This window comes from Geotrypetes seraphini, chromosome 8 (genome assembly GCF_902459505.1).
Source record: "Geotrypetes seraphini chromosome 8, aGeoSer1.1, whole genome shotgun sequence".
NCBI lineage: Eukaryota > Metazoa > Chordata > Amphibia > Gymnophiona > Dermophiidae > Geotrypetes > Geotrypetes seraphini.
This window is the reverse complement of record NC_047091.1, coordinates 152,584,175-152,608,819: the sequence shown is the minus strand read 5'-3', so window position 1 is coordinate 152,608,819 and position 24,645 is coordinate 152,584,175. Positions and strand designations below refer to the sequence as shown.

The following is a 24,645-nucleotide window of genomic DNA, read 5'->3' as shown; positions in this document are numbered from 1 at the left end:
TCTCCTCAATTTCTCTGATTCAGCGGCAGTCAATTTAGTCTCCTGCAAACAGGCCAAATCTGCACGGTGATGTTTCAATTGCTGTAAAATTTTTGATCTTTTCACTGGTGATGATATTCCGGAAACATTCCAGGAGACTATTCGAAGTGCGCTGTCACCCAGGATCCCTCAAAAAACCATTTACATAGAAATATACATTCCAAAACCACGCCCAGGCTCCCAGCCTTACCCGAGCGTGGATAACACAATGCCAGGCAGTACGCAGAAAAAACAAACAATAATACAGCATGAAATTAGCAAAACAAACCCAAATGAAAAACTTTGCTATAACAATTTGTAGCTCCATAGGCTGTTCCCATTCCCCCCCCCCCTATCCCCAATCCCTACCTGAACAATCCCAGATACCTTACTAAACATATCCCGTCCGGAATATGCCAGAGGCCCGTAGGACACCAAACGGGGCCCCAATCCCCTCAATGAACATTAATCTGAAGTGTTCTTTGAGCTTTGAACCATAAACAGTGAAATGTCCATCCCAGCCAGAAGTGAAGATTGATTGACCCAGGGATACTCAAGGAGGGTCCCCCAAAGACTTAAGGCGAGTGTTGATGAATTCAGCTGCCTCAGACGCTTGTGAGAATAGGTGCCAAGCACCCTCATGGTGTATTTTCAACAGAGTTGGGTAGACAAACAGAAATCGCTGCTTGAGTGCCACCAAACGCTTGCAGAGAGGATAAAATTCTTTTCTCTTGTCTGTGAGGGCCATCGAGTAATCCTGGCTGATTCTGATAGTTGACCCATGGAGTGTTGGAGAATCCATTCTTGCCCGGTACTGGCGTAGAATGGCTGCCTTATGTTGATAGTTCAGAAATTTTGCTATCACCACTCGTGGCCTGGCATCATGCGCGGGTCTCGCTCCCATTCTATGGGCCCGTTCTAAGCAGAGGGAGCTGGAGCTCATGGCATCCGGAAATTCTGTTTCAAGCCAATGCTCCAATTCTGCCGGTAATCGAGCATCAGGGATTGATTCCGGAACACCCATAAAGCGAAGGTTGCTGCGACGCGACCTATTTTCCAGATCGTCAATCTTTTCGGCTTGCCTGTGCACAGTTTCCTGTAATGCAGCTATATCCAGCTCGTGAGAATTCACAGTGTCCTCTGTTGTGGAGACCCTCTGCTCCAATTCTGTCGTGCGCGCCGCTGTGTCCGTGAGCAGCTGTTCAAGGCGAGCCATAGTATTGGTTAGCACCTCCAGTTGCGGGCCCAACACTTGAGCCACCGCCGATTTTATGTCCGCCAGCGCCGCGTCCGTGAACTCGGATACCGCCGTGCTCGAGGCGGCCGCCATTTTGTGTGTGCCCGAGTTTTGTTTCGGCATGCTAGCCCGCGCCTCTGTGGATCGTGCCGCTTCTTGCGATCGGGTCAGGTATTTGTCCATACGTGCCCGTCGCTGCGCTGAGCTAACAGAGCCGGCCAGGATTAAAATTGAAAAAGTTGGCGCTCAGGAGAGAGGATCGGGGCCCGGAGCCGATGCGGAGCACGTCCTCAGCGGCTCATAGCGTCACGTGACCCTCAAGACAAAACAATTTAATTCAACTTTGCAACTGGACTTATCATCTTCTGTTCATCTCAGCCAAATGCATGATAGTTCTATTGTGTCACATGGCATCCACAGTCCATGTAATCCCCTTTGCGAGACTCCATCTCAGGACACCTCGGTGGTCACTGGCATCTCAATGGTCTCAAGCCTTCGATCCACTCTCATAAGAGATTACAGTTACATCTTCACTTCGTCAGTCTCTACAGTAGTGGATGAATTCTTCAAATCTTTCCAAAGGGCTGTTGTTTCAAACCCCTCCACATCAGAAAGTTCTGACAACAGACTCATCCAAATATGCTTGGTGAACTCATCTGAATGGGCTTCGCACACAGGGTCACTGGTCTGCTCAAGTGCAGCAATGCCACATCAATCTCTTGGAACTCAGGGCCATTTGCAATGCTCATAAAAGTTTTCAGCACCTCTTATCTAATCAAGTCCTGCTAATATGCATGAACAACCAAGTGACCATGTATTTCAATAACAAGGAGGAACAGGTTCTCATTCTTAAGAGGCTGAGAAGATTTGGAACTGGGCTATTGCTCACAACATATTCCTCAAAGTAGTCTATATTCAAGGAGAGAAGAATTCTCTTGCCGACAAACTCAGCAGATTTCTCCGACCACACGAGTGGACACTCAACTCCTCGGCCTTACGTCTATTCTCTTTTTGGGGGACTCCTCAGATAGACCTGTTTGTGTCCCCTCAAAATCACAAGCTGCCTCTATTCTATTCTTTTTTAAATGTTTTATTTTTATTTTAGTGAAAAAGCAGAAAAAAACAAGTACAGCAAAAACAGTTGTAACATGACTCTTTGATACAATGCCCAAAACACATCAACAATACAAGCTGCCTCTGTTCTGTTCCAGACAGTACTCTCCACAATGTCTAAAGGTGGATGCTTTTCTCCTGGAGTGGACACACAAATTTCTGTATGCGTTTCCACCAATTCTTCTCATTCTCAAGACGCTAGTCAAGCTCAAGAGAGAATTAGCCATCATGATCCTAATAGCCCCTCGGTGGCTCAACTTAAAGTCAAAGAACCAATACTCCTGCAGATCTTTCCATCTCTTCTCACACAGAGTAGAGAATGACACGGGGAAAAAATGTGTCTCCATCACTGCCCCGTCCCTGCGACCACCATCCCTGTCACCGCTCCGTCCCTGCGACCACCATCCCTGTTACCGCCCCATCCCCGCGACCACTGTCCCTGCCCCGTCACCGCAACCACTGTCCCCACCCCATCCCCGCGATCACTGTGCCCGCCCCGTCCCCATGACTACTGTCCACTCCCTCCTTCCTAATGTGAGGAAACATGCACAATCACGGATCTCATGGTTCAGAAGCACCCTCCCGCCCGATCGCCGCGTCCTGCCATCTCCCTCCCTCCACCTCACCTTAGGTGCCTGCCGAGTCTGACTTTAATTCTTCTCCCAGCCACACGCTTTCGATAAGCCACGTGCACGGCTGCTTGAGCTGTTGAATCTTCTCCTCTGACCCAACTTCCTGTTTCCGGTTGCATCAGAGGAGATTGAACAATTAAAGCAGCTGCGCACACGTGACTTATTGAAAGCGTGCTGGCTGGGAGAAGAATTAAACTCGTATTCGGCAAGCACCTAAGGTGAGGTGGAGGGAGGGAGATGGCAGGACGTGGGATGCGGCGATCAGGTGGGGATGCTGGACCACGCGATCTGTGCTGGCTTCACTGTGGAGACGAGACCATTCACCGCTCCACGGGGCGGTGAATGGCCTTGTCCCCGTCCCCGCAGCGACCACTAATTTTCTCTTCCCATTTTGGCGGGTTACCCGCGGCTACTCGCGGCTAGTTGCGGGTAACAACCATTGTGTCATTCTCTAACACAGAGTAAAGGATCTCTTTTACATCCCAATCTACAGTCCTTGCACCTGACAGCTTGGTACCTCTCGGGATGACTTCAGCTGATACTGATCTTTCTGATCCTGTCTGTGTCATTTTGGATGCATCCGGAAATCATCTATACAGCAGTGCTAACAACAGAAGTGGACACTGTTTTCTAAGGGGTGTATTCTTCATCATCATGATGCTTCATCCTCCTCTGTATCTTCAGTATTGGATTGTCTTCTACATTTATCCAACTCAGGTCTTAAAATAATAATAATAATCAATTTATATACCGCAGGGCCGTAAAGTTCTATGTGGTTTAAAAAAATTAAAAAGATTACAATTAAGAGACAAAATTAGATAACTAAATAATTAGAAATAATACTATAATGATCTAGGTGATTCATTACAATATCCATACCAATTAGTTGCCTTCAGTTAGAGTTCATCTTAGTGCTATCAATGCTTTTCATGGGCCAGTCAATGGTAAACCTTTGACTGCTCATCTCCTTGTTTCCAGATTTATGAAAGAACTTTTCAATATCAAACCGCCTCCAGTGTTTTGGGACCTTAATGATGTTCTCTCTAGACTGATGAAGCCTCCATTTCAACCAATGTCTTTGGCTCATCTTAAATATCTCACTTTGAAAGTAGTATTTCTCATCTCCATTACTTCTGCTCATCAAATGAGCGAGCTTCAAGTGCTGGTGGCAGACCCACCTTTTACAGTGTTCCACCATGATAAAGTAGTGCTTCGCACCCATCCAAAATTTCTTCCAAAAGTAGTTACAGAATTACACTTGAATCAATCCATTGTGCTTCCAGTGGTTTTTCCCAACCCTCTTTCTCACCCTAGAGAAACGGCTCTTCATACTTTGCACTATAAATGAGCTTTGGCTTATTACTTACAGCAGACCAAGCCATATAGAACATCTCCTCAACTGTTCATCTCCTTTGATCCTGACAGGTTGGGCTGGCCTGTATCCAAGAAAACTATCTCCACATGATTGGTGGCCTATATTACCTTTTGTTATATTCAGGCTGGGCTGCAACTCGAGGGTTGTGTAACAGCACACAAAGTTCGAGCTATGGCAGCTTCAGTTGTTTTCTTACGTTCCACTCCCATTGATGAAATCTGTAAAGCTGCTACTTATTCCAGATGGGATGGTTACTTAGGCCAAGCAGTTTTGAAAAATTTATTTTCTTAATGGCCAACTCTCCCTCCCTACCATTGCAGTAAGCTAGGGTGTCCCACATGTGAAAATATGCTGCTTGCTTGTCCTGGGATAAAGCACAGTTACTTACCGTAACATTTGTTATCCAGAGACAGCAGGCAGATATCCTCACACCCCACCCACCTCCCCTGGTTGGCTTGTTAGCTTGCATATGGAACTGAGGAACCATGAGCCTGTGTCGGGTGGGAAGGCAACCGTGCATGCACGGTGCGGGCTGTTGCGAAGTTTCTAAAAACTTAGTGGCAATACACTTTTAAAGCTGTCCGTACCGGGGCTCCGTGGATGACGTTGCCCACATGTGAGAATATCTGCCCGCTGTTCCTGGATAACACTTGCGTTTTGCATATTCATTAGGGATATCCTAAAAACCCGACTGGCTGTGGGGTCCCCTAGAATAGGTTTAAGAACCTCTGTGGTAGACTGTACTGTAAGGGAATGCAGCGGTGGGAGAAGTAAGAGTAAGAACCAGTGCCAGTCTGTAAGCTTCCCCCCCTCCCCAGTACCCTTGTTCAACAGAGGAATAGTCCAGACAATTACAGCTCCAGGATCCTCACTCTTCCTTTTCTTCTCCCAGCTGTCTAGAATTCCTGCTACCCCATCTACTAGACATAGAGAAAAATGGAGAACTGTAGGATTCATGGGACCCCCATGCAGTGTATTGGCATCTATCTAGTTGTTCTCTGTTGCCATCTGCTGGTAGGGAACAAACCTATGCTTCTGGAATGGTCTGATGGGACAGAAAAAAAGTGAAATTTTAGTGTGCTCTTGAAAATAGGGAGAGATTTGTGTCCTTTTTTGGGAGGAAGGCTGAAGTTTGAGAACACAACAATTAACATAATTTTTGGCTTTGTATAGAAAGGTTACACTTTAGTTCGAAGAGAGAGTGAAGAGGAGATTTCTCTGCTGGGATCCCAAGACTTGGAGGAGGAAGTCCATGCAGAACGTGAGGAACACAGGAAGAGGACAAAAGAGGTGAGAAGACCCTGCCATTAGGATTCAAGGAAACAGTAGCAGCACAGAATTAATTGTAGGGGTTGCTGTGAACTGGCGGTGGCACCATTCCCTCTAAAGTCTGTGGGAGCCCATCACCCATGTTCCTGCCATCAGGTAGAGGATAGGAAGATCCCTTGGGAGTTCCTTGCTTTTGAAACAGCGATATTGCTACACTGTTCTTCATGGGTGGAGGACTTGTGCATCTTCAAGCATATGTTAATGGGGGGGGGGGAGTGCACTGGCAAGACACAGAAGTTGGTTAAGATCAATGCAAGGGTATAGGTATCCTAGGCAAACCTTCAGCCTTGTGCTTCCTCAATTTTCAGGAACCTAGACCCAGGGGTGTAGCCATAAGGCGGGCCTGACTCGCCTAGTCTGGACTCAGGCCCTCCCTGCCACTGGCTGCTGGCAGCAGTTCCTACACTGAGGGAAGGCTTCCGGGTCAGCTGCCAGCAGCATTTAGGATCCGCTGATGATGACCTAGAGATGCTGCACATGCTGGAAGGGAGGGAGGAAGGGAGGGAAAGAGAGGCTGCTGCACAGACTGGGGGAGGTGAAGAGAGAGAGATGCCCACCCACTTTGGGCAAAGGCCTATTCAAAATTGGTTATTTGGCTATTCCACCACCTAAGCTCCCACTTTAGAATGAAAGTATGTAAGAGTGATAAAAGAACAAGAAGTCACTCACCTAATGCTTCTTCATTCTCTATTCTTTTTAGTTTAATTTTGGAGATGCCTTCATGAATCAGGTTATCCACAGTATTGAATATTGCCTGGGGTGTATCTCAAACACAGCATCATACCTGCGACTTTGGGCACTGAGTCTTGCCCATGCACGTAAGATGTTCTGAATTTTAACCGGTGTTATTAATATTGTCCTCTAATTTGGATTTAGCTCACCCCTTTTAGTAATAGCTCAAAGTGAGTTACATTCAGGTATAATAGGTAATGCCCAGTCCTTGAAGAAATAATAATTTAAGTTTATACTTGAGGCAATAGAGGGTTAAATGACTTGTCCAAGATCACATGGAGTGGCAGTGGGATTTGTGTCTGGCTTTCCCTGGTTCTCAGCACCCTGTTCTAGCTATTCCATCCTATTTTCTGAATTCCCAGAACGGGTCTAATATCATAGACTTGTGAAAAGAAGAACTAGAAAGGAGCCCAAGAAGTCAGTGTTCCTTCCCTTAAGGCAGGATCTATTGCCTCCACTGCCCTCAAGTTATACTAGACAGAAACTATGAGTTTTAGTTATGTACTATATATTTACAGTAACAATGACTCTTGAGGCAAGTATACCTGAATGGGAAGATGTTATTTAATATGTTAAGGGAAGAGGAGAACTGGGACAGCATTTTGTATCTTGGTCGTGTTTGAACAGTAAGCAGTGCAGCTTCAAATGTAACTAACCGAGGACTGAGACTGGGTTTTTAGTCTTGTCTTTCCCTCAAAAGTTTTGCCCAAACACCTACAAGGCATTTGAATGATCTGAGAAGGAAGAGTGGAAGACAGGAGCCTTCTAGTCATTTTCTCAGCTACCAATTACATACACATTTTATTTAATGCAATTGTTTTGGAAGAAGTGGGTTTTTGTAGTTTTTTCTCCTTGCACTAATAATAATAATAATAATAATTTATTTTCTTATATACCGCCCAACCAGAAGTTCCGGGCGGTTCACAGCAAAAAGAGGAGACAAGACTTTTTTCAGGTATATTAAAGAAGGAGGAAGAGTAGAAATGGAATTGTGAGACTAAAAGATGCTGAGAACTTGAAACTTAGTGAAGAAAAAAACAAATGTGCTAAACAAATATTTCTGTTGTGTTCATAGAAGAAAAGTCTGGAGAAGGACCTTAGTTGGCTGACAAAGGTGTACACTTCTCCGGCTAGTCCTTAAACTGTAAATTTAAAGGGATGATATGTGGGACTAGGCCCTCCCCCTCTCCAATTTCCCCCCAAGATTAGGAGCCAGAACATGTGTTGGTCAGATTGCCCTTTCAGAGCCATGAGCCCATTTCACCTGGTTTCTGTATATTAGAAGGAAGGTACTGATATTTGTTCCAGAACACTTTTAGAATGAAACAGTTTTTATTGATGACCATGGAAGAAAATATGACAATACAGCAAAATAGAAACAATACAATTGCAGTTATTTTCATCGTGTGATATAAACCCCCTGTCCACCCACTCCTCACATGGTATTATTATAATAAATCAGGTTTATTGTAAATAAGAACAGCAATAGTTCAATACTGATATAGCACTACAGATTTCTTAGCAAACCAAACAGAACAGGTGAGGCTGGAATTCTTTAAACCCCACTAATAAAGTGTTATAAGCCAAAACATTGTAAATAAATAACCCACACTGACAAATTATACTAGACACTGTGGTGTACAAGCCTGTAGCAAAAACCACAAATTTATACAAAACAAGTCTCAGAGCTAGAGGCACGACGATTAACGCCAGAGCCCCCGTAGTTTTCAGCTACTCAGCTGACTTGTTTCAATCATCGGCTCCTCTTACAGCCGGCTGTAGCCATGGAAAACTCTCAACCATGAGAAAAAAAACGTGCTGTATCCGGTTGTAGAGTGCTACCTAGCACAAGGATCTCTATAGAACAGTGTCTAGAAGTGTAGTAATACAAAAAACATGAAAAACACTCAACAAACACGCAAACAAGCCAAGTACTTAGTTGCACAGAATTGGGACGTCCTTTCAGAGGGAAAAATCCGTGGTATACTGCACAAACCACGATCCACTTGTATTCCCCTTCCGGGGCTATACTTGAAATCTTCAGTGCTCTCCACTGCTAATCATAGTTCCAAAGAGAGCATCTATATCCAATTTGTATACTTAATCACGTCCTTTTTACACAGTTTCATAATCCCAAAAGTTGTTATGCAGCTTCCATCAGCACTCCCGGCCAGTGGCAGAAAATCCAAAATCCTTCCTCGACAAGAGCCTTGTTTCACTATATCCCGCTGCCTCAGGAGAAAAGGGCCAATCACAGAAAAATAATACACATCGTTTCTTCTATCATCCCTCTGAAAGGACGTCCCAATTCTGTGCAGCTAAGTACTTGGCTTGTTTGTGTGTTTGTTGAGTGTTTTTCATGTTTTTTGTATTACCACACTTCTAGACACTGTTCTGTACAGATCCTTGTGCTAGGTAGCACTCTACAACCGGATATAGCACGTTTTTTTTTTCTCATGGTTGAGTGTTTTTTTCCGTGGCTGTGGCCAGCTGTAAGAGGAGCCGATGATTGAAGCAAGTCAGCTGAGTAGCTGAAAACTACGGGGGCTCTGGCGTTAATCACTGTGCCTCTAGCTCTGAGTCTTGTTTTGTATAAATTTGTGGTTTATACTACAGGCTTGTACACCACAGTGTCTAGTATAATTTGTCAGTGTGGGTTATTTATTTACAGTATTGATATTAACAAATTTTACCTTGTGGGTTTTGCAAGTGAATTGAACAAGCTAAAACATACCAGCAATATTCTCCTATTATCCCACAGACCTCCTCCCCCAAGAAGATATGACCAAATTACTGTAACCTCAAGTTCTAGAGCAGTGGTTCCCAACCCTGTCCTGGAGGACCACCAGGCCAATCGGGTTTTCAGGCTAACCCTAATGAATATGCATAAGAGAGATTTGCATATAATGGAAGTGATAGGCTTGCAAATCTGCTCCATGCATATTCATTAGGGCTAGCCTGAAAACCTGATTGGCCTGGTGGTCCTCCAGGCAGGGTTGGCAACCACTGTTCTAGAGGTTCAAGTCATTCAGCACAAGACTCAGCTCTGTGTGGGAGTGATTGAAGATAAGGCTCCCAAGTTGATAAAAAAAAGTTTATCCCAGGACAAGCAGGCAGGTATTCTCACATATGGGTGACGTCATCGATGGAGCCCGGATACGGACGCCTCACAAGCAGACTTACTTGAAGAAACTCGAAGTTTTGAGTCGCCCGCACCGCGCATGCACGAGTGCCTTCCCGCCCAGTACAGGGCGCGTCTCCTCAATTCTCAGTTTTCCACGGAGCTGAGAAGTCCGTCTTTGACTCTCTGCGTTTAACTAACTAACTTCGTGCCTTCTCTCATCGCGGTTTTTGTGTTATTTTCTTCACAAATCGCTGTGTTTCTTTTATTTCTTTCTTCCATCCGATTGCTGGGGCAGGCCGCTCGGCTGCAGCCCACGGGCTTCAACCTTACAGCGGCTGTTTTTTCCTTCTATGTCCCGGCCAGCTACTGGCTTCATGAAGCATACCAGGTACCTTAACTGCCTTGGGCTTCGTGCGACCGCTGTGCTGCTCTTCAACCTCGTGCTTACACGTCATCTACTTTCAGTGGAGAGGCTCTTCCAGATGGAATCCACTTCTTCCTCGACTCCGACGTCGACCCCGCCTCGACTTCAATCGAGGGTCCACCAGCCTCCACTGCTTCGATGTCGAGCCTTCCTCGTTTGCAACGGCTCTTTCCTCGACGACAACTGCTGTATCGTCCCCTGTATCCTCAGGTGAGCTAGCGCAGCAGACAGTTACACCGGTGGTGTTTCAGGTGCCTAAGACTTCCAAGTCGAAGCACATTTCCACTGCCTCGATGGAACCTCCAGCCAAGGCAGATGGTCCGGTTTCAGACGTGGATCCATCCTTGCCGGCTTCTTTCCAGACCATGTTTAGGCAGCCATTTGTTCAATTATTGAGCAAATATAGTCTGCCTTGACAATGCCTCTTCTACTTAAGCTGGGACATCAGCAGTCTCCCGCGAGGTCGAGTCTTTGCTTCTGTCCCGAGCTCCGGATTCGCACTCTATGCAAGGAGCAGAGTCTTTGCGAGTGTCTGGTCTGGCTTATAGCACTCGATGCAAGGAGCAGAGTCTTTGCGAGTGTCTGGTCTGACATATGCACAGCCTGGAATGCGCTCCCGAGAGAGGTGGTGGAGAGTAAAACTGTGACTGAGTTCAAAGAAGCATGGGATGAACACAGAGGATCTAGAATCAGAAAATAATATTCAATATTGAACTAAGGCCAGTACTGGGTAGACTTGCACGGTCTGTGTCTCTGTATGGCCGTTTGGTGGGGGATGGGCTGGGGAGGGCTTCAGCGGCTGGGAGGGTGTAGATGGGCTGGAGTAGGTTTTAACAGAGATTTTGGCAGTTGGAACCCAAGCACAGTACCGGGTAGAGCTTTGGATTCTTGCCCAGAAATAGCTAAGAAAAAAAAAATTTAAAAATTTAAATTGAATCAGGTTGGGCAGACTGGATGAAGCATTCAGGTCTTTATCTGCTGTCATCTACTATGAAATGCATACTATGAGCAGAGTCTTTGCGAGTGTATAGCCTGGAATATTCACACTCGATGCAAGGAGCAGAGTCTTTGCTAGTGTATAGCCTGGAATATTCACACTCGATGCAAGGAGCACAGTCTTTGCGAGTGTCTGGTCTGGCATGTAAGTGCGTGAAGCAAGGAGCAGAGTCTTTGCACGTGCTTCGACAGGACTCCTCACCCTCCATGCAATAAGCAGAGTCTTTGGGAGTGCATCGGGATTCCTCCATCCAGTCTATGGATCTTCGATCCACAGCTCCAAGCCCCATCCATTCCCTGGTGGCATTGCCTGGTTCCATCACTGGGGCGACAGCTCCTCGACTTTGAGATCTGCTTTCAAGCACAGTTCTCATCGACGTTAGAGGCATGCTTCCAGACATTTTGCTCTTCTAGGGAGTGCCTGTCTTCCACTAAGCCACCTGCATCTCCTAGACCGTCAACTCCTCATCCACTTCCACACCTCGACAACTCAGTGGTCTCGATTACCTCGTCCATGTCTCCCTATTCTTTTGATGCCTTTTTTTCCAGCCGAAGTTTCATCTTCGACCCAGGCTGCCTCAACGTCCTCGAGTCCTTCTCCAGGCAGGGCATTACCGGATCTCCTCATACCATTCCAGCTGTTCCAGGCACATTGCACTCCTGGAAGGGATGGGAAGACTATGGACGACTTTCGATGTCGCATCTCTCAAAATGCTATGATGTCCTCTAAGGTCCTTAACTATAATTTTGCCTGCATTTTTGAGTTCTTTGCATACTCAAAAGCACTTTGAATTTCAAGAAGTCCTTGCTTCTTTATCTCAACTTCGATTACATCTCCTCCAGTCATCCTATGATGCTTTCGAGTTGTCTGCCTGGGCGGCTGCTTGCTCGGTAGCTATGCTTCGCCTTGCCTGGCTTCGTCCTATTGATCAGGACCGCTTAGCTAATATTCCTTGTGAGGGCAATGACCTCTTTGATGAATCTTATCGATGCAGCCACCAAGAAATTGTTTGACCATGAATAATCCTTTGCTTCTATTGTCAGACCTAAGCCAAAGCCAGCTGCTGCCAAACCTACACGCCCTGCTCCTATCTATCAGCGGCGTTTTGCTCCAAGGACGGCTCCTTATAATCGCCCTCCTCTCAAGGAACAGCAGCCTCTTTGCGGCTTCCCACAACTACAAACTGACTCTGTTCTGCTCCAGGATATACTCTCCTCACTGCCTCGAGGCAGATGCTTTTCTTCTGGAATGGATGAATCTTTTCCTCTACGCATTTCCTCCATTCCCTCTCATTCTCAAGACTGGTCAAATTCAAGAATGATCATGCCACCATGATTCTAATCGCTCCTCGGTGGCCAAGACAACCCTGATACTCCCTTCTACTTCAACTCAGCAGCAGGGAGCCATACCTTCTACCAGTTTTTCCTTCTCTGCTTACACAGAGTCAAGGATCTCTGCTTCATCCCAACATGCAGTCTCTACACCTGACAGCTTGGTACCTTTCAACATAAACCCTCTTCAGTTTTCTCAGTCTGAAAGAGACGTTTTAGAAGCTTCTAGAAAGCTTACAACTGGACTAGATTTTCTACATGGTGTTTTTCTCATCATAAGGAGCCTCAGCATTCCTCCTTATCTTCTGTTTTGGACTATCTTTTGCACTTATCCAATTCTGGCCTCAAGTCTACATCTATATGAGTCCATTTCAGTGCAATTGTGGCTTTCCATCAGCCTATTGAGGGGAAACCCCTCTCTGCTCATCCGGTGGTTTCCAGATTCATGAAAGGATTTTTCAGTGTCAAACCTCCTCTCAAACCGCCTCCTGTGGTTTGGGACCTCAATGTTGTCCTTACTCAACTCATGAAGCCTCCATTTGAACCAATTGATAAGGCTCATCTGAAGTATCTAACTTGCCCTCAACTTCTGCTTGACGAGTCAGTGAGCTTCAAGCTTTAGTTACTGACCCACCATTCACGGTGTTCCATCATGACAAAGTTGTTCTTCGTACTCATCCGAAATTCCTAGCTAAAGTGGTCTCAGAATTTCATCTCAACCAATCCATCGTACTTCTAGTGTTTTTTCCAAAGCCTCATTCTCACCCTGGAGAATCAGCTCTTCATACTCTGGACTGTGAACGTGCTTTGGCCTTCTACTTGTAACGCACCAAACCACACAGAACAGCTCCTCAACTTTTTGTTTCCTTCGATCCAAATAAGTTGGGACATCCTATTTCTAAGCGTACCATCTCCAATTGGATGGTGGCTTGCATCTCTTTCTGCTATGCCCAGGCTGGATTACCCTTTCACAGTAAAGTCACAGCCCATAAGTCAGAGCTATGGCAGCTTCGGTAGCTTTCCACAGATCTACACCTATTGAGGAAATTTGCAAGGCTGCTACTTGATCCTCGGTTCATACCTTCACTTCTCACTATTGTCTGGATACTTTCTCCAGACGGGATGGACAGTTTGGCCAAACAGTATTACAAAATTTATTCTCCTAAATTGTCAACACTCCCACCATTCCATTCTGGTTAGCTTGGAGGTCACCCATATGTGTAAATACCTGCCTGCTTGTCCTGGGATAAAGCACATTTACTTACCGTAACAGGTGTTATCCAGGGACAGCAGGCAGCTATTCTCACAACCCACCCACCTCCCCTGGTTGGCTTCTCTGCTAGCTATCTGAACTGAGGAGACACGCCCTGTGCTGGGCGGGAAGGCACTCGCGCATGCGGTTGTGCGGGCGACTTGAAACTTCAAGTTTCTTCAAGCAAGTCTGCTTGTGAGGCGTCCGCATCTGGGCTCCATCGATGACGTCACCCATATGTGAGAATAGCTGCCTGCTATCCCTGGATAACACCTGTTACGGTAAGTAACTGTGCTTTTTATGCTTAGGGAATGAAATAGCCTCTCTGTCTTCTAAAAGCAACAAACGATGAAGTTGATTCCTCCATTGTCAGAAACCAGGCGGAGAATCTTGTAACCAATGCTGCATTATACATTTATGTTCCACTATACATGACTTCTGAAAAAATAAGCAGCTCCCCATCCAAAAGATTCCACAGTTGGAGGCCCTGCCAAAGAGAACCCCCCTTGGCATGCTCAATAGAGTAGTGCCCATTAGTCTGGTTAAATAGTGTATTATTTTGTCCCAAAAAGATCTTATACGTGGGCACAGCCATAAAGCATGAGAAAAAGAGTTGGGTTGCTGACTATACCTCTTACATGTTGGAGAGTCAAGCCAGAGTGAAAAGCCTGCACCTGAGTAAAATATGCCCTGCGATAAATGCATTCACTCAAAATAGAACCCAAAACAATCTTCTGTATGCGGGTAAGAACTTGACTAATATCTGTGGTCTGTAAAGGCACCCCCAGCTCCTCACTCCATTTAGTTGCTAACCATTCATAAAACCTAGATGGCAACAGATCCCATAAAATCTTATGCAAGCAAGAGACAGACTGAGGAAACTCTTCTTCCTCAAAAAGTCTTTAAGCTCTAGGTCACCCCAGTAGATAACCCAATTGAATATATCCATAGTAATCCTTTGCCTGCACTATGAATGTATTAGTAAGTACTAGAAAGGGCTGGAGGGACCCATCTTCCTTGAAAACCTGGACCAAGGTATGAAGATCCTGTGTTTTTCCAGCGTTGAAAAACTGCTGAGGTCAGATCCGGTGTAAAGTCTAAATTGCCATGAATTGGAAGTAAGTCAGTGACATTGGAATTATAAGCGAGTGTCTGTTTGAGGCAACACCATGCATCTCTCGGTAGGCCTAATAATGAATTTCCTTGGGCCAGTGTGGGTAATTTACATCGTGGCGTGTGAAGTAAATATGTTAATTGCAGAGGGGAGAAACAAGAACGGAGTAAAATTGCTGAAGGGTTAGAAGGAAAAGTGTGCCTTTTTGCAGATGATACCAAGATTTGTAACAGAGTAGACACCGAAGAGGGAGTGGAAAATATGAAAAAGGATCTGCAAAAGTTAGAGGAATGGTCTAATGCCTGGCAACTAAAATTCAATGCAAAGAAATGCAGAGTAATGCATTTGGGGATTAATAATAGGAAGGAACCGTATATGCTGGAAGGAGAGAAGCTGATATGCACGGACGGGGAGAGGGACCTTGGGGTGATAGTGTCCGAAGATCTAAAGGCGAAAAAACAGTGTGACAAGGCAGTGGCTGCTGCCAGAAGGATGCTGGGCTATATAAAGAGAGGCATAGTCAGTAGAAGGAAGAAGGTGTTGATGCCCCTGTACAGGTCATTGGTGAGGCCCCACTTGGAGTATTGTGTTCAGTTTTGGAGACCGTATCTGGCGAAAGACGTAAGAAGACTTGAGGCGGTCCAGAGGAGGGTGACGAAAATGATAGGAAGCTTGCGCCAGAAGACGTATGAGGAGAGACTGGAAGCCCTGAATATGTATACCCTAGAGGAAAGGAGAGACAGGGGAGATATGATTCAGACGTTCAAATACTTGAAGGGTATTAACGTAGAACAAAATCTTTTCCAGAGAAAGGAAAATGGTAAAACCAGAGGACATAATTTGAGGTTGAGGGGTGGTAGATTCAGGGGCAATGTTAGGAAATTCTACTTTACGGAGAGGGTAGTGGATGCCTGGAATGCGCTCCCGAGAGAGGTGGTGGAGAGTAAAACTGTGACTGAGTTCAAAGAAGCGTGGGATGAACACAGAAGATTTAGAATCAGAAAATAATATTAAATATTGAACTAGGCCAGTTACTGGGCAGACTTGCACGGTCTGTGTCTGTGTATGGCCGTTTGGTGGAGGATGGGCAGGGGAGGGCTTCAATGGCTGAGAGGGTGTAGATGGGCTGGAGTAAGTCTTAACAGAGATTTTGGCAGTTGGAACCCAAGCACAGTACCGGGTAAAGCTTTGGATTCTTGCCCAGAAATAGCTAAGAAGAAAAATTAAAAAAAATAAAATAAAAAAAAAATAAAAAATTTAAATTGAATCAGGTTGGGCAGACTGGATGGACCATTCGGGTCTTTATCTGCCGTCATCTACTATGTTACTATGTAAAATCGCTTATCCCCAGTACCCAATCTTGTATGTGTCATAGCAAGCAGACCCAATTGTAGAGGCACATGTCAGGGAGTCCCAAGCGCCCTCAATTCCAAGACCCCACCAGTTTATCAAATTGAAGTTTTGGTTTCTTACCCACCCAACAAAACTTAGTATTCTCCCTTTGTAAAGAGCACCAGTCACGATGTTGTAACCATAAAGTTATCTATATATAACCATTTTGGGAACAACAACATACTAAAAAAGAGCAATACAACCACCCAATCAGAGTGGCAAGGATTGCCATTTCATGAGTTGTATTTTGGTGTGCCTAAGTAGGGGAGTTATATTCACCTGATATAGATGACGGGGATTAGAAGGTAAGTTAATACCAAGATACCAATAGTATCCCATCATCCATCGCAGTAAAAAATCAGGTCCTCATTGCTGTTGTAGTGTGACATCAGTAGCAAGAGTCTCTGACTTGTCCATATTGAGCTTAAAGCCCGAGAAATCTCCATATTCTGTGAAGCTTTCAAGCAGTCCATAGTCTTATTGAGACAGACATGAGGGAAGTCACTGCCTGCCCTGGATTGGTAGCATGGAATGTTGCTACTATTTGGGTTTTTACCAGATACTAATGACCTGGATTGGCCACCGTGAGGACGGGTTACTGGGGTTGGTAGGATGGAATGTTGCTACTTTTTGGGGTTTTCCAGGTACTAGTAACCTGGATTGGTCACCGTGAGGACAGGCTACTGGACTAGATGGACCCTAGGTCTGACCCAGTAAGACTATTCTTATCTTCTTATGTAGTATAGATAGTGATAACTGAGGCTGAGTGATATGAATTAGTAAATCGTCAGCAAAGGCAGCTATCTTGAATGTATGAGCACCTAGAGTAACACCTACAATTTCTAGATTAGATAGTATTTCCTTAATAAGAGGATCTAAAGTGAGAACAAAAAGCAAAGGCAACAGCGGACACCCTTGTCTCATGCCTCGGAGAATAGGGAAAAAGTCAGATTATACTCCTTTGATTCCTACTCTTGCCTATGGGTCATGATATAGAGCCTCAACAGCCTCTCATAACCTCCCCCCCCCAAAAAAAAAAAATCTATACCATATTTTGTCAGGACACCATACATGAACTCCCAATGCACTCTGTCAAATGCCTTCTCTGCATCAAAGTTGATCAGGAGAGAAGGGAGTTTATGATGATGAACCCATTCCATTGAGGACAGAATTTTTCTGATATTTTTAACTGCCGTTCTACCATGTATAAATCCCACTTGAGGTTCTGCTATAAATTGAGGCAGGTGCTTACCCAACTGATTGGTCAACGTCTTAGTCAACAGCTTTGCTTTGCAACAGAGAAGGGAGATAGGGCGATAAGTAGAGTCCCTTCCTGGTTTGGGGAACACCACAGTCTGTGCTTGCATTAGCGAGGATGATAAAGCGCGCCCTCGTATTTGATGATTAAACATGGACACCAGTGGCCGCAGCATATCCAACACTGCAAGTTTATAAAACTCTGTGTGATAGCTGTCAATTCCTGGGGCCTTATATAATAGGCACTGTTGGATGGCAAGAACAAGCACTTTTAAGAAAACATTTTCTTTATTGAGGGCTTTACAAGCAAACAGATTGTATTGTGCTATGCAATAAAATACGTGTCTGTACGGATGCTGAAGAAGGCCTGGTTTGGTGCAAACTATGCAGAAGCAGTAGCAGGGCATGACAGAGACCTTCCTAGCCCTGATCAGAGGGTCTTATATACATGCAAACACATTTAAAACTTTGAAAAAGTCAGGATAATAAACAAAAGACCAGGAAACCGATATATAGCATAGGAAAAGTGGGCGCATGAAAATTTGATTATGGATGTAGCCAAGGCCAGAAAAACACACTACAGATTAATATTAAGGAAAAGCATAATAATATTATCTTTATGTAGTTTGCTGTTAGGCCAGACCATAGCGGAAATCAGGTATAAATATACATAATACACACATAGAGGTATTAAACTGCCTCCATGTTTCTTTCTGTCTCTCTTTGTTCTCTCTGCGACTTGCAGTTTCCCCGCCTTGAGCCTCATGGCCTAATTGCTAACAGATGTGCTTGAGCTGGTTAGTTTGGAGCATATTTAATTTCACATTCCAATGTTGGGTATAGAAGAATCTTGAATAGGTTTGAATGCAATATACCATATTGTGTGTGATGTGTATGAGTGAAGGGATCCCTATGAATGATGTGTGAGAGAATGGTTTGTATTTAATTTCAAATGTTTTACATATATAAGATTCAAGACACTTTTAAGGAGAAATCCTGAGAATAACATCTGGAATTTGACCTCCAGCATAGGAAGGGTCTTGGTCTGTGTGTGTGTGTGTGTGTGTCAGTGAAACTTGAAACTGTCAGTTTTTCCAAAGCAAGTTTTCATCTTTGTTTGATTTCATCTTTTTGAGAATGACAAAGTGTATTGGGTCTGTTGTAATGTTTTATGCATATTCAGAAATTAATGTAAACAAAAATATGATTTGTGAAACTTTTTTTCTACATCAAAAGGAATTTTCTTTGTTCAAACCTAAGGACGTCTTCTGTTGGCTGATTGGTTGACAAGTGTGATGTCATACTGGTCAGAAGGTATATATTGGTGAACAACTAGTATAGAGTGGGGTTCTTTGTTAGAAATACCAGACTTTGGCTTCTGTGATGATCCCCCATGATGCAAATATCTAATATAATAAAGCCCTACGCGCGCATGCGCACTCCCACCTGCGTGCTCCCGTTTTCCGTGCGCTGTAGGGCACCGCAGGTAGGAGTGCGCATGCGCGCGAATCCCCCGAGGCGGCTGGCGGCGGCTGCAGGCTCTGCGGCGGGTTGGAGACAGCGCCGATCCTCAGGTCCCCCTCCCCCCTTTCTCTCCCCCCCCAACCCGGGCAGAGGCGCAGCTGACAAACGTACCCGGAGCCGAAACCAAAACGAAACGCCGAGGTCATCTCGCTGTGGGAGGGGCTGATGGGAGGGTCAATGGAGTCGGCTGCACGGTGGCGGGGGAGGGAAGATGGAAACAGGCTGATCACCGGTTCTACTGCACAGGGGGGGATGGGAGGGAGGTAAATAAAAATGCCGAGTTCTACTGTACAGGGGGAATGGATGAGGGATAGAAATTTAAAGATGCTGCTCATTGGGTCTACTACACAGGGGGATGGGAGGGAGGCAGGCAGGCAGGCTGGCTTCGGGGGTGGAGTTGGATCAAAGTCTGGAAGGCAGTGAGGGGGACATAGGAAGGAGGCACTGGGGGGCACTAAGGACATAGGAAGGGGCACTGGGGGCACTAAGGACACAGGACAGAGGTACTGGGGGCACTAAGGACACGGGAAGGAGGCACTGGGGGCACTAAGGACACGGGAAGGAGGCACTGGGGGCACTAAGGACACAGGACGGATGCACTGGGGGCATTAAGGACATGGGAAGGAGGCACTGGGGGTACTATGGCCACAGGACGGAGGCACTGGGGACACTTAGGATATGGGAAGGAGGCACTGGGGGCACTAAGGACGTAGGAAGAGGTACTAAGGACATGGGAAGGAAGAACTGGGGTGCTTAGGATGGGACACTATGGACATAGGAAGGGGGCCACTGAGGGACAGGCAGGCATGGCACAACAGAGAAATACAGGGGGCCTGGGAAACAAGAGACAGAAAGAAAGATAGACAGGGGGCCAGGGAGAGACACAGACAGAAAGAATGACAGACAGACAGCGTCCAAGGAGAAAGAGACAAAGAAAAAAAACACCCCAAAATAGATATCTACTCTAGCATCCGTTAATGTAACGGGCTAAAATAATAATAATAATAACTTTATTCTTGTATACCGCATTACCATGGAAGTTCTATGCGGTTAACAGATGAAGAGACTGTACATTACAGCGAAGTTACACATTTTTTTTTTTTTTTTTTTTTTGGCATAGCTACATTTACATTTTCGGCGACACTACACTAGCGGTGAAGTTATTCTTCAGGTCGGTTACTATTGCAGAGAAGTTACATTTGTGGAATACTAGTGGAAATTAATAAAATCAATATTTTTGTGGAACATTTGCATCATTTGTCATTTTTCCTGAGCAATTAAGGGCAGGGTTTGGTAAATTCCCTGCTCAAGTGGCACCTCAGATGGGACTGTCGCTTTAGAGTGCGCTTGTGTCAGACTACCCTGCTTAATAGGAATAAATTATGGGTATGATGGCAGACACAAAACTTTTAAATCTTATACAATGGTGGTTTAAGGCTCCAGGCATGTTTTTTTAGATGGTTGATAATTCACAGATCTTTAGATTTTTTTTTCTGCTTCTCTGTGCTGCCAGTTTTCAGTCTTGGGGCACAACAATTCCAGTATCCTTTCTAAAAAATAAAATATATATATATATATATATATCCAATCATTTCCTTTTTTTCTGTAGTAGAAGCTCTGATTATAAAAACAAAATAGTTACACAGTATCCTTAATGCCAGCTAAACAATACATATTTTAAAAATGAGATTACGTTTAAAGAGCCATTTTATCAATGTTGATCTTTTTTCTTTTTTTTTTTAACTTTATTCATTTTTTAATGTTACAAGAAGTGTAGCAATTAAACTCATGAACTTAAAGATACACACTTGATTAACTCTCATATAAGCTCTCATATGATCTTTTCTTTTCTAGAGCTCTCAGAAGTTCTATGGCAAATGGTCTTGCGAATTGGTCTTCATGTGGACACAACATATGGGATTATATTGCTGGTTCCAGTTCTGAGTTTATTTTTTGTTTTAACTGTTTTTATTCTTCTGGTGATGGAAGGACTTTCTGCTTTCCTACATGCGCTTCGACTTCACTGGTAAATGGGGTTTTAAGTAGTACTTTTACCCAGGCTCTTGAAGTTACTTAATTCATTTTCTAATTTGTAAATGGTTGATTGTAATTAGGGTGTTTCTGGTTCTTGATAATATTTAGGTGATAGGGCAGAGTACAATATTGGGCTTCAAAAAAGGATTGGATGACTTCCTGAAGGAGAAGGGGATTGAAGGGTATAGGTACAGGTACTAAATGAACAGGGAATAAACAATTTAGGTAAAGGACCACTTACAGGTCATGGACCTGGGGAGCCGCCACGGGAGCGGACTGCTGGACACAATGGACCCCTGGTCTGACATGGCAGAGGCAATTCTTATGTTCTTAGATGTTATATCTACAATTTGCAGAAGGAACTTTAAATAGTGAATTCTTGCTTTACATTAAATTACGGAAGGTTTATTTTATTTTTATTATTAAGATGATTAGGTAAAAATGCCTGCACAGTTTAGAGAAATTTAACATGAGCAGACAGCTCGTAGGTGTCCTTGGGTGGCATCTATATGAATTTTGCAGAAAAAAAGATGAGCAGTATTGTTTGTTTAAACTTGCCATACTACCTTGCCTGCAGGGATCACAGAGGTCTACAATAATAAAATGAAATAAAAAGAAATAAAATAGAAAAGAACATCATTTAATTATAGGATAGTCTAACACTGGCACACAAAGTAAATAGTAAATAGAGGAGAGCACAATCATCCCTATCTTACAGAACATTGCCCAGAAGGTACTTCCCCCTCCAGGTACTGGTAGACCAAAAGCCTTCCTAAAGAAATGTCTTTTAGGGCTCCTTTTACTAAGCTGCGATAGCAGTTATAGCACGCGCTGAATTGCTGCGCGTGCTAGGCCTTAATGTCAGCATTGAGCTGGCATTAGTTCTAGCCGCGTAGCACAGGTTTAGCGTGCGCTAAGAAAGCTATCATAGCTTAGTAAAAGGAGCCCTTAGTATTTTTAAAATTTTTACCAAAAACTGATTAGTACAGATAACTAAAGGGAGGGCGCCAACCAATATCCCAGGGTAGCTCTTCTTTTGAGACATTTATAGTCAGATTCAGTAAATGGTGATCCAAATTTGATGCTCAGTGCTGTTCTATAAAGGACATTCCCAGCTGAATGCCCTTTGTAGAATAGTGTTGCACTGATTCCAATGTCCAACTGTTGAAACCAGATGTAAACCCTGAACTGCAGGTTGAGTATCTAACCCCGGTATTTTATAATACTGTACCCAAATGTTTGGAATGTCCATCCCATGGTGGCCCCTCTCTTGAGTTGTGTACTATGGCATTTGAATGCCCAATGTTATAGATTAGCGTGTAACTCTTAACATTAATAATTGATATCATTCAATTATTGTGTGCTAATGGCTCAATAACCAATTAAGTTGCGAACACATCTCAAGTTTGTGCCCAACCTTTGGTGACCTTTATAGAATCTGGGAGTTACTGATCTATAGCCCACATCTTTGGACAGATGGCTCTTGGCCGGACACCTGGATGTGAGCCAAAGGAAGGAAAATGGTTATAAACCAGGTAAACTGTGAAAGAAGCCCATTGTGGTTTTGCTCGGTCCTTCACCCTGTCAACACTGTACTGAATGGGGTAGGATGAATTCCATTTGTAGAGGAATCCCAAGAGAAACACAGGAGGTGATAAAAAAAAAAAAAATCCAGAATAGCAGCATTTGAAACTGGGATAAAATATGTATTTTCATCTTAAGTGAATATCCCGAGTAGCTTAATAAAGAGCATTTGTAAAGTATATGACATTTATTAGGGTTTGTGGCATCTGATAATCCCCATTTTTCTCCTTTTTTCATTAGGGTGGAATTTCAGAACAAATTTTACACTGGTGCAGGATACAAATTTACTCCTTTCTCCTTCAGACACATGTGTCTATATATTGATCAGGATGATACCTGGCTGCCCTAAGAACATTCATTCTTCAGCACTGTATGAGATGAAATCATGTGACAAGGTCTTACTGATGTACTGTGTGGCATCAAGAGGCTGTTTTTCATGCATTGTTATAATGCAGCCAGATAATTTTGTAGTGTGCATTCCCATTAAAAAAATAATTATACATTTTTATATACCTTAATTCTCTTTTCCACATACACAGCACAGAAAAGTTATTGTACACAAAATCAGAATGGATCAGTAAGTTGGGATTAGAAATAAAATATTTATTTTTGCCTATTTTGACAATTGGTAAATTCTTTCCAGCAAACTGGGTACCCTTCTTTTTAAATTATTTTCAAACACTGTGACATCTCAACTTGCAATCTTAACACCTGATTTTGAATCTACTAACTTGCGTCTGTGAGAACAAGTGATAAAGCCATTGTGTGATTCCTTAAAGAATTCTTTACTTCTTTGTGACATCTTTACCATGAGACTGATATTTTTGGTTTGCGCCATGTTTTTGTTTTTTTTTTCTCTTCAGTTCGTTGACACTCCTATGGAGCATTTTACTGAACTGTGTAAAGTCTGCCATTAACACAGCTTAATGCAGAGCTTTATCACACAGTAACTGCAAATTTAACATGGTACCTATTGGGGGCATTCCCAGTATTTTCCATTGCAGGTTGTGCTTTTATCATTTACAAGAACATGGTTAACATGGAAGCACGTAGCACCTCCTGTTTAGGAGGTGGTAAGTCCTGCATTAATACCATCTTTAGCATGCAACAAGTGCAGTGTATTAATTGCCAAACATTTTCTGTGTCTACTGTACACCTATGACATGCTCCCTTATAGAGAATGACACAGTGACAGAATTCATCACCGTCCCCGTGGATAACTGCAGGAAATCATCCCATGTAATCCTTTAGAGTCTATCGCAACCTCCATCCTACACCAGCATTCTTTAATGCAAGGCTTGAGTGTCAGTGGCTGTGCCCATTCATACTCTGATTCTTCCCTCTCTACTTAAAGAATGACATGGGGATGGTTTCCTGCGGTTATCCGCGGGGATGGGCATGGTGATGAATTTTTTCATCGTGTCATTCTCTACTCCCTGACACAAAAAAGCACTTTATGTGGTTTACTGTGCAGTAACTGCTAAATTACCGCAAAGCCTCTTAACATGGCTCTAGTCTGCACTAGCAGTTACCTCATAGTAAACTGCGTGTTAATGATTAATACAATTTAGTAAAAGGGCCCTAAATTTGTATAAGATACAAAATAATCTTAGAGAAATAACCAACATGTGTCTTGTTAAGGAACTAATATTTTAATACTGGACTAAATATTATTTGAAATGGGTCTTTTGTATCTATTTTTATATCTGAATGTAAATAATGGTATTGGTATTATAGCTGACAGCAATGCAGTAAAAGCCTTGAAATGTTTTTTTCCCTTTCAGATATTTTTTAAAATAAAGACTAATTGCCAAATTACCATTGTGTGCCTGTTTGTTCTCATTCCTTTTCATCTGTTTGTCTTGCATCATTTAAAGTGAAGATTTCTAAGCAGACTCCAAGCAATCACTAACCCTGGGGACTTTTATGTATCCATGAATAGTACACTTCTCCCTCCGTATCCACGGGGGTTAGGGGCAGAGTTGGCCTGCGAATATTAAAAAAATGCAAATAATATTCGAGCCAGTTCTGACCCAACCCCCCGCTTCCCCCTGGCATCCCTGTGTTGCAGCCAAGCAGGGAAGGTAATAGACACATTTTTAAAAGCCCCCTCCAATCTTGCATCCTGTTTGGCCACACTGCCCACATATCGCATGTGTTTTGCAGTGAGCCTCTT

The 24,645-nt window shown here is 43.9% G+C and overlaps 1 protein-coding gene across 2 annotated transcripts in view; it reads left to right on the top strand.

The window, feature by feature from the left end:
- ATP6V0A2 (ATPase H+ transporting V0 subunit a2) overlaps positions 1–24,287 on the top strand; it is a 133,764-nt gene extending 109,477 nt beyond the window's left edge. Inside the window, exons 17-21 of one of the 2 annotated variants that reach the window (XM_033954062.1) lie at positions 5,549–5,665; positions 6,405–6,522; positions 7,344–7,391; positions 20,706–20,877; positions 22,710–24,287. In XM_033954062.1, the coding sequence (XP_033809953.1) occupies positions 5,549–5,665; positions 6,405–6,522; positions 7,344–7,391; positions 20,706–20,877; positions 22,710–22,818 (564 nt within the window). In that variant the 3' untranslated portion in view covers positions 22,819–24,287. The remainder of the gene's footprint in view (positions 1–5,548; positions 5,666–6,404; positions 6,523–7,343; positions 7,392–20,705; positions 20,878–22,709) is intronic. The other variant, XM_033954063.1, reaches the window with a different exon arrangement.
- Positions 24,288–24,645: the final 358 nt, after the last annotated feature.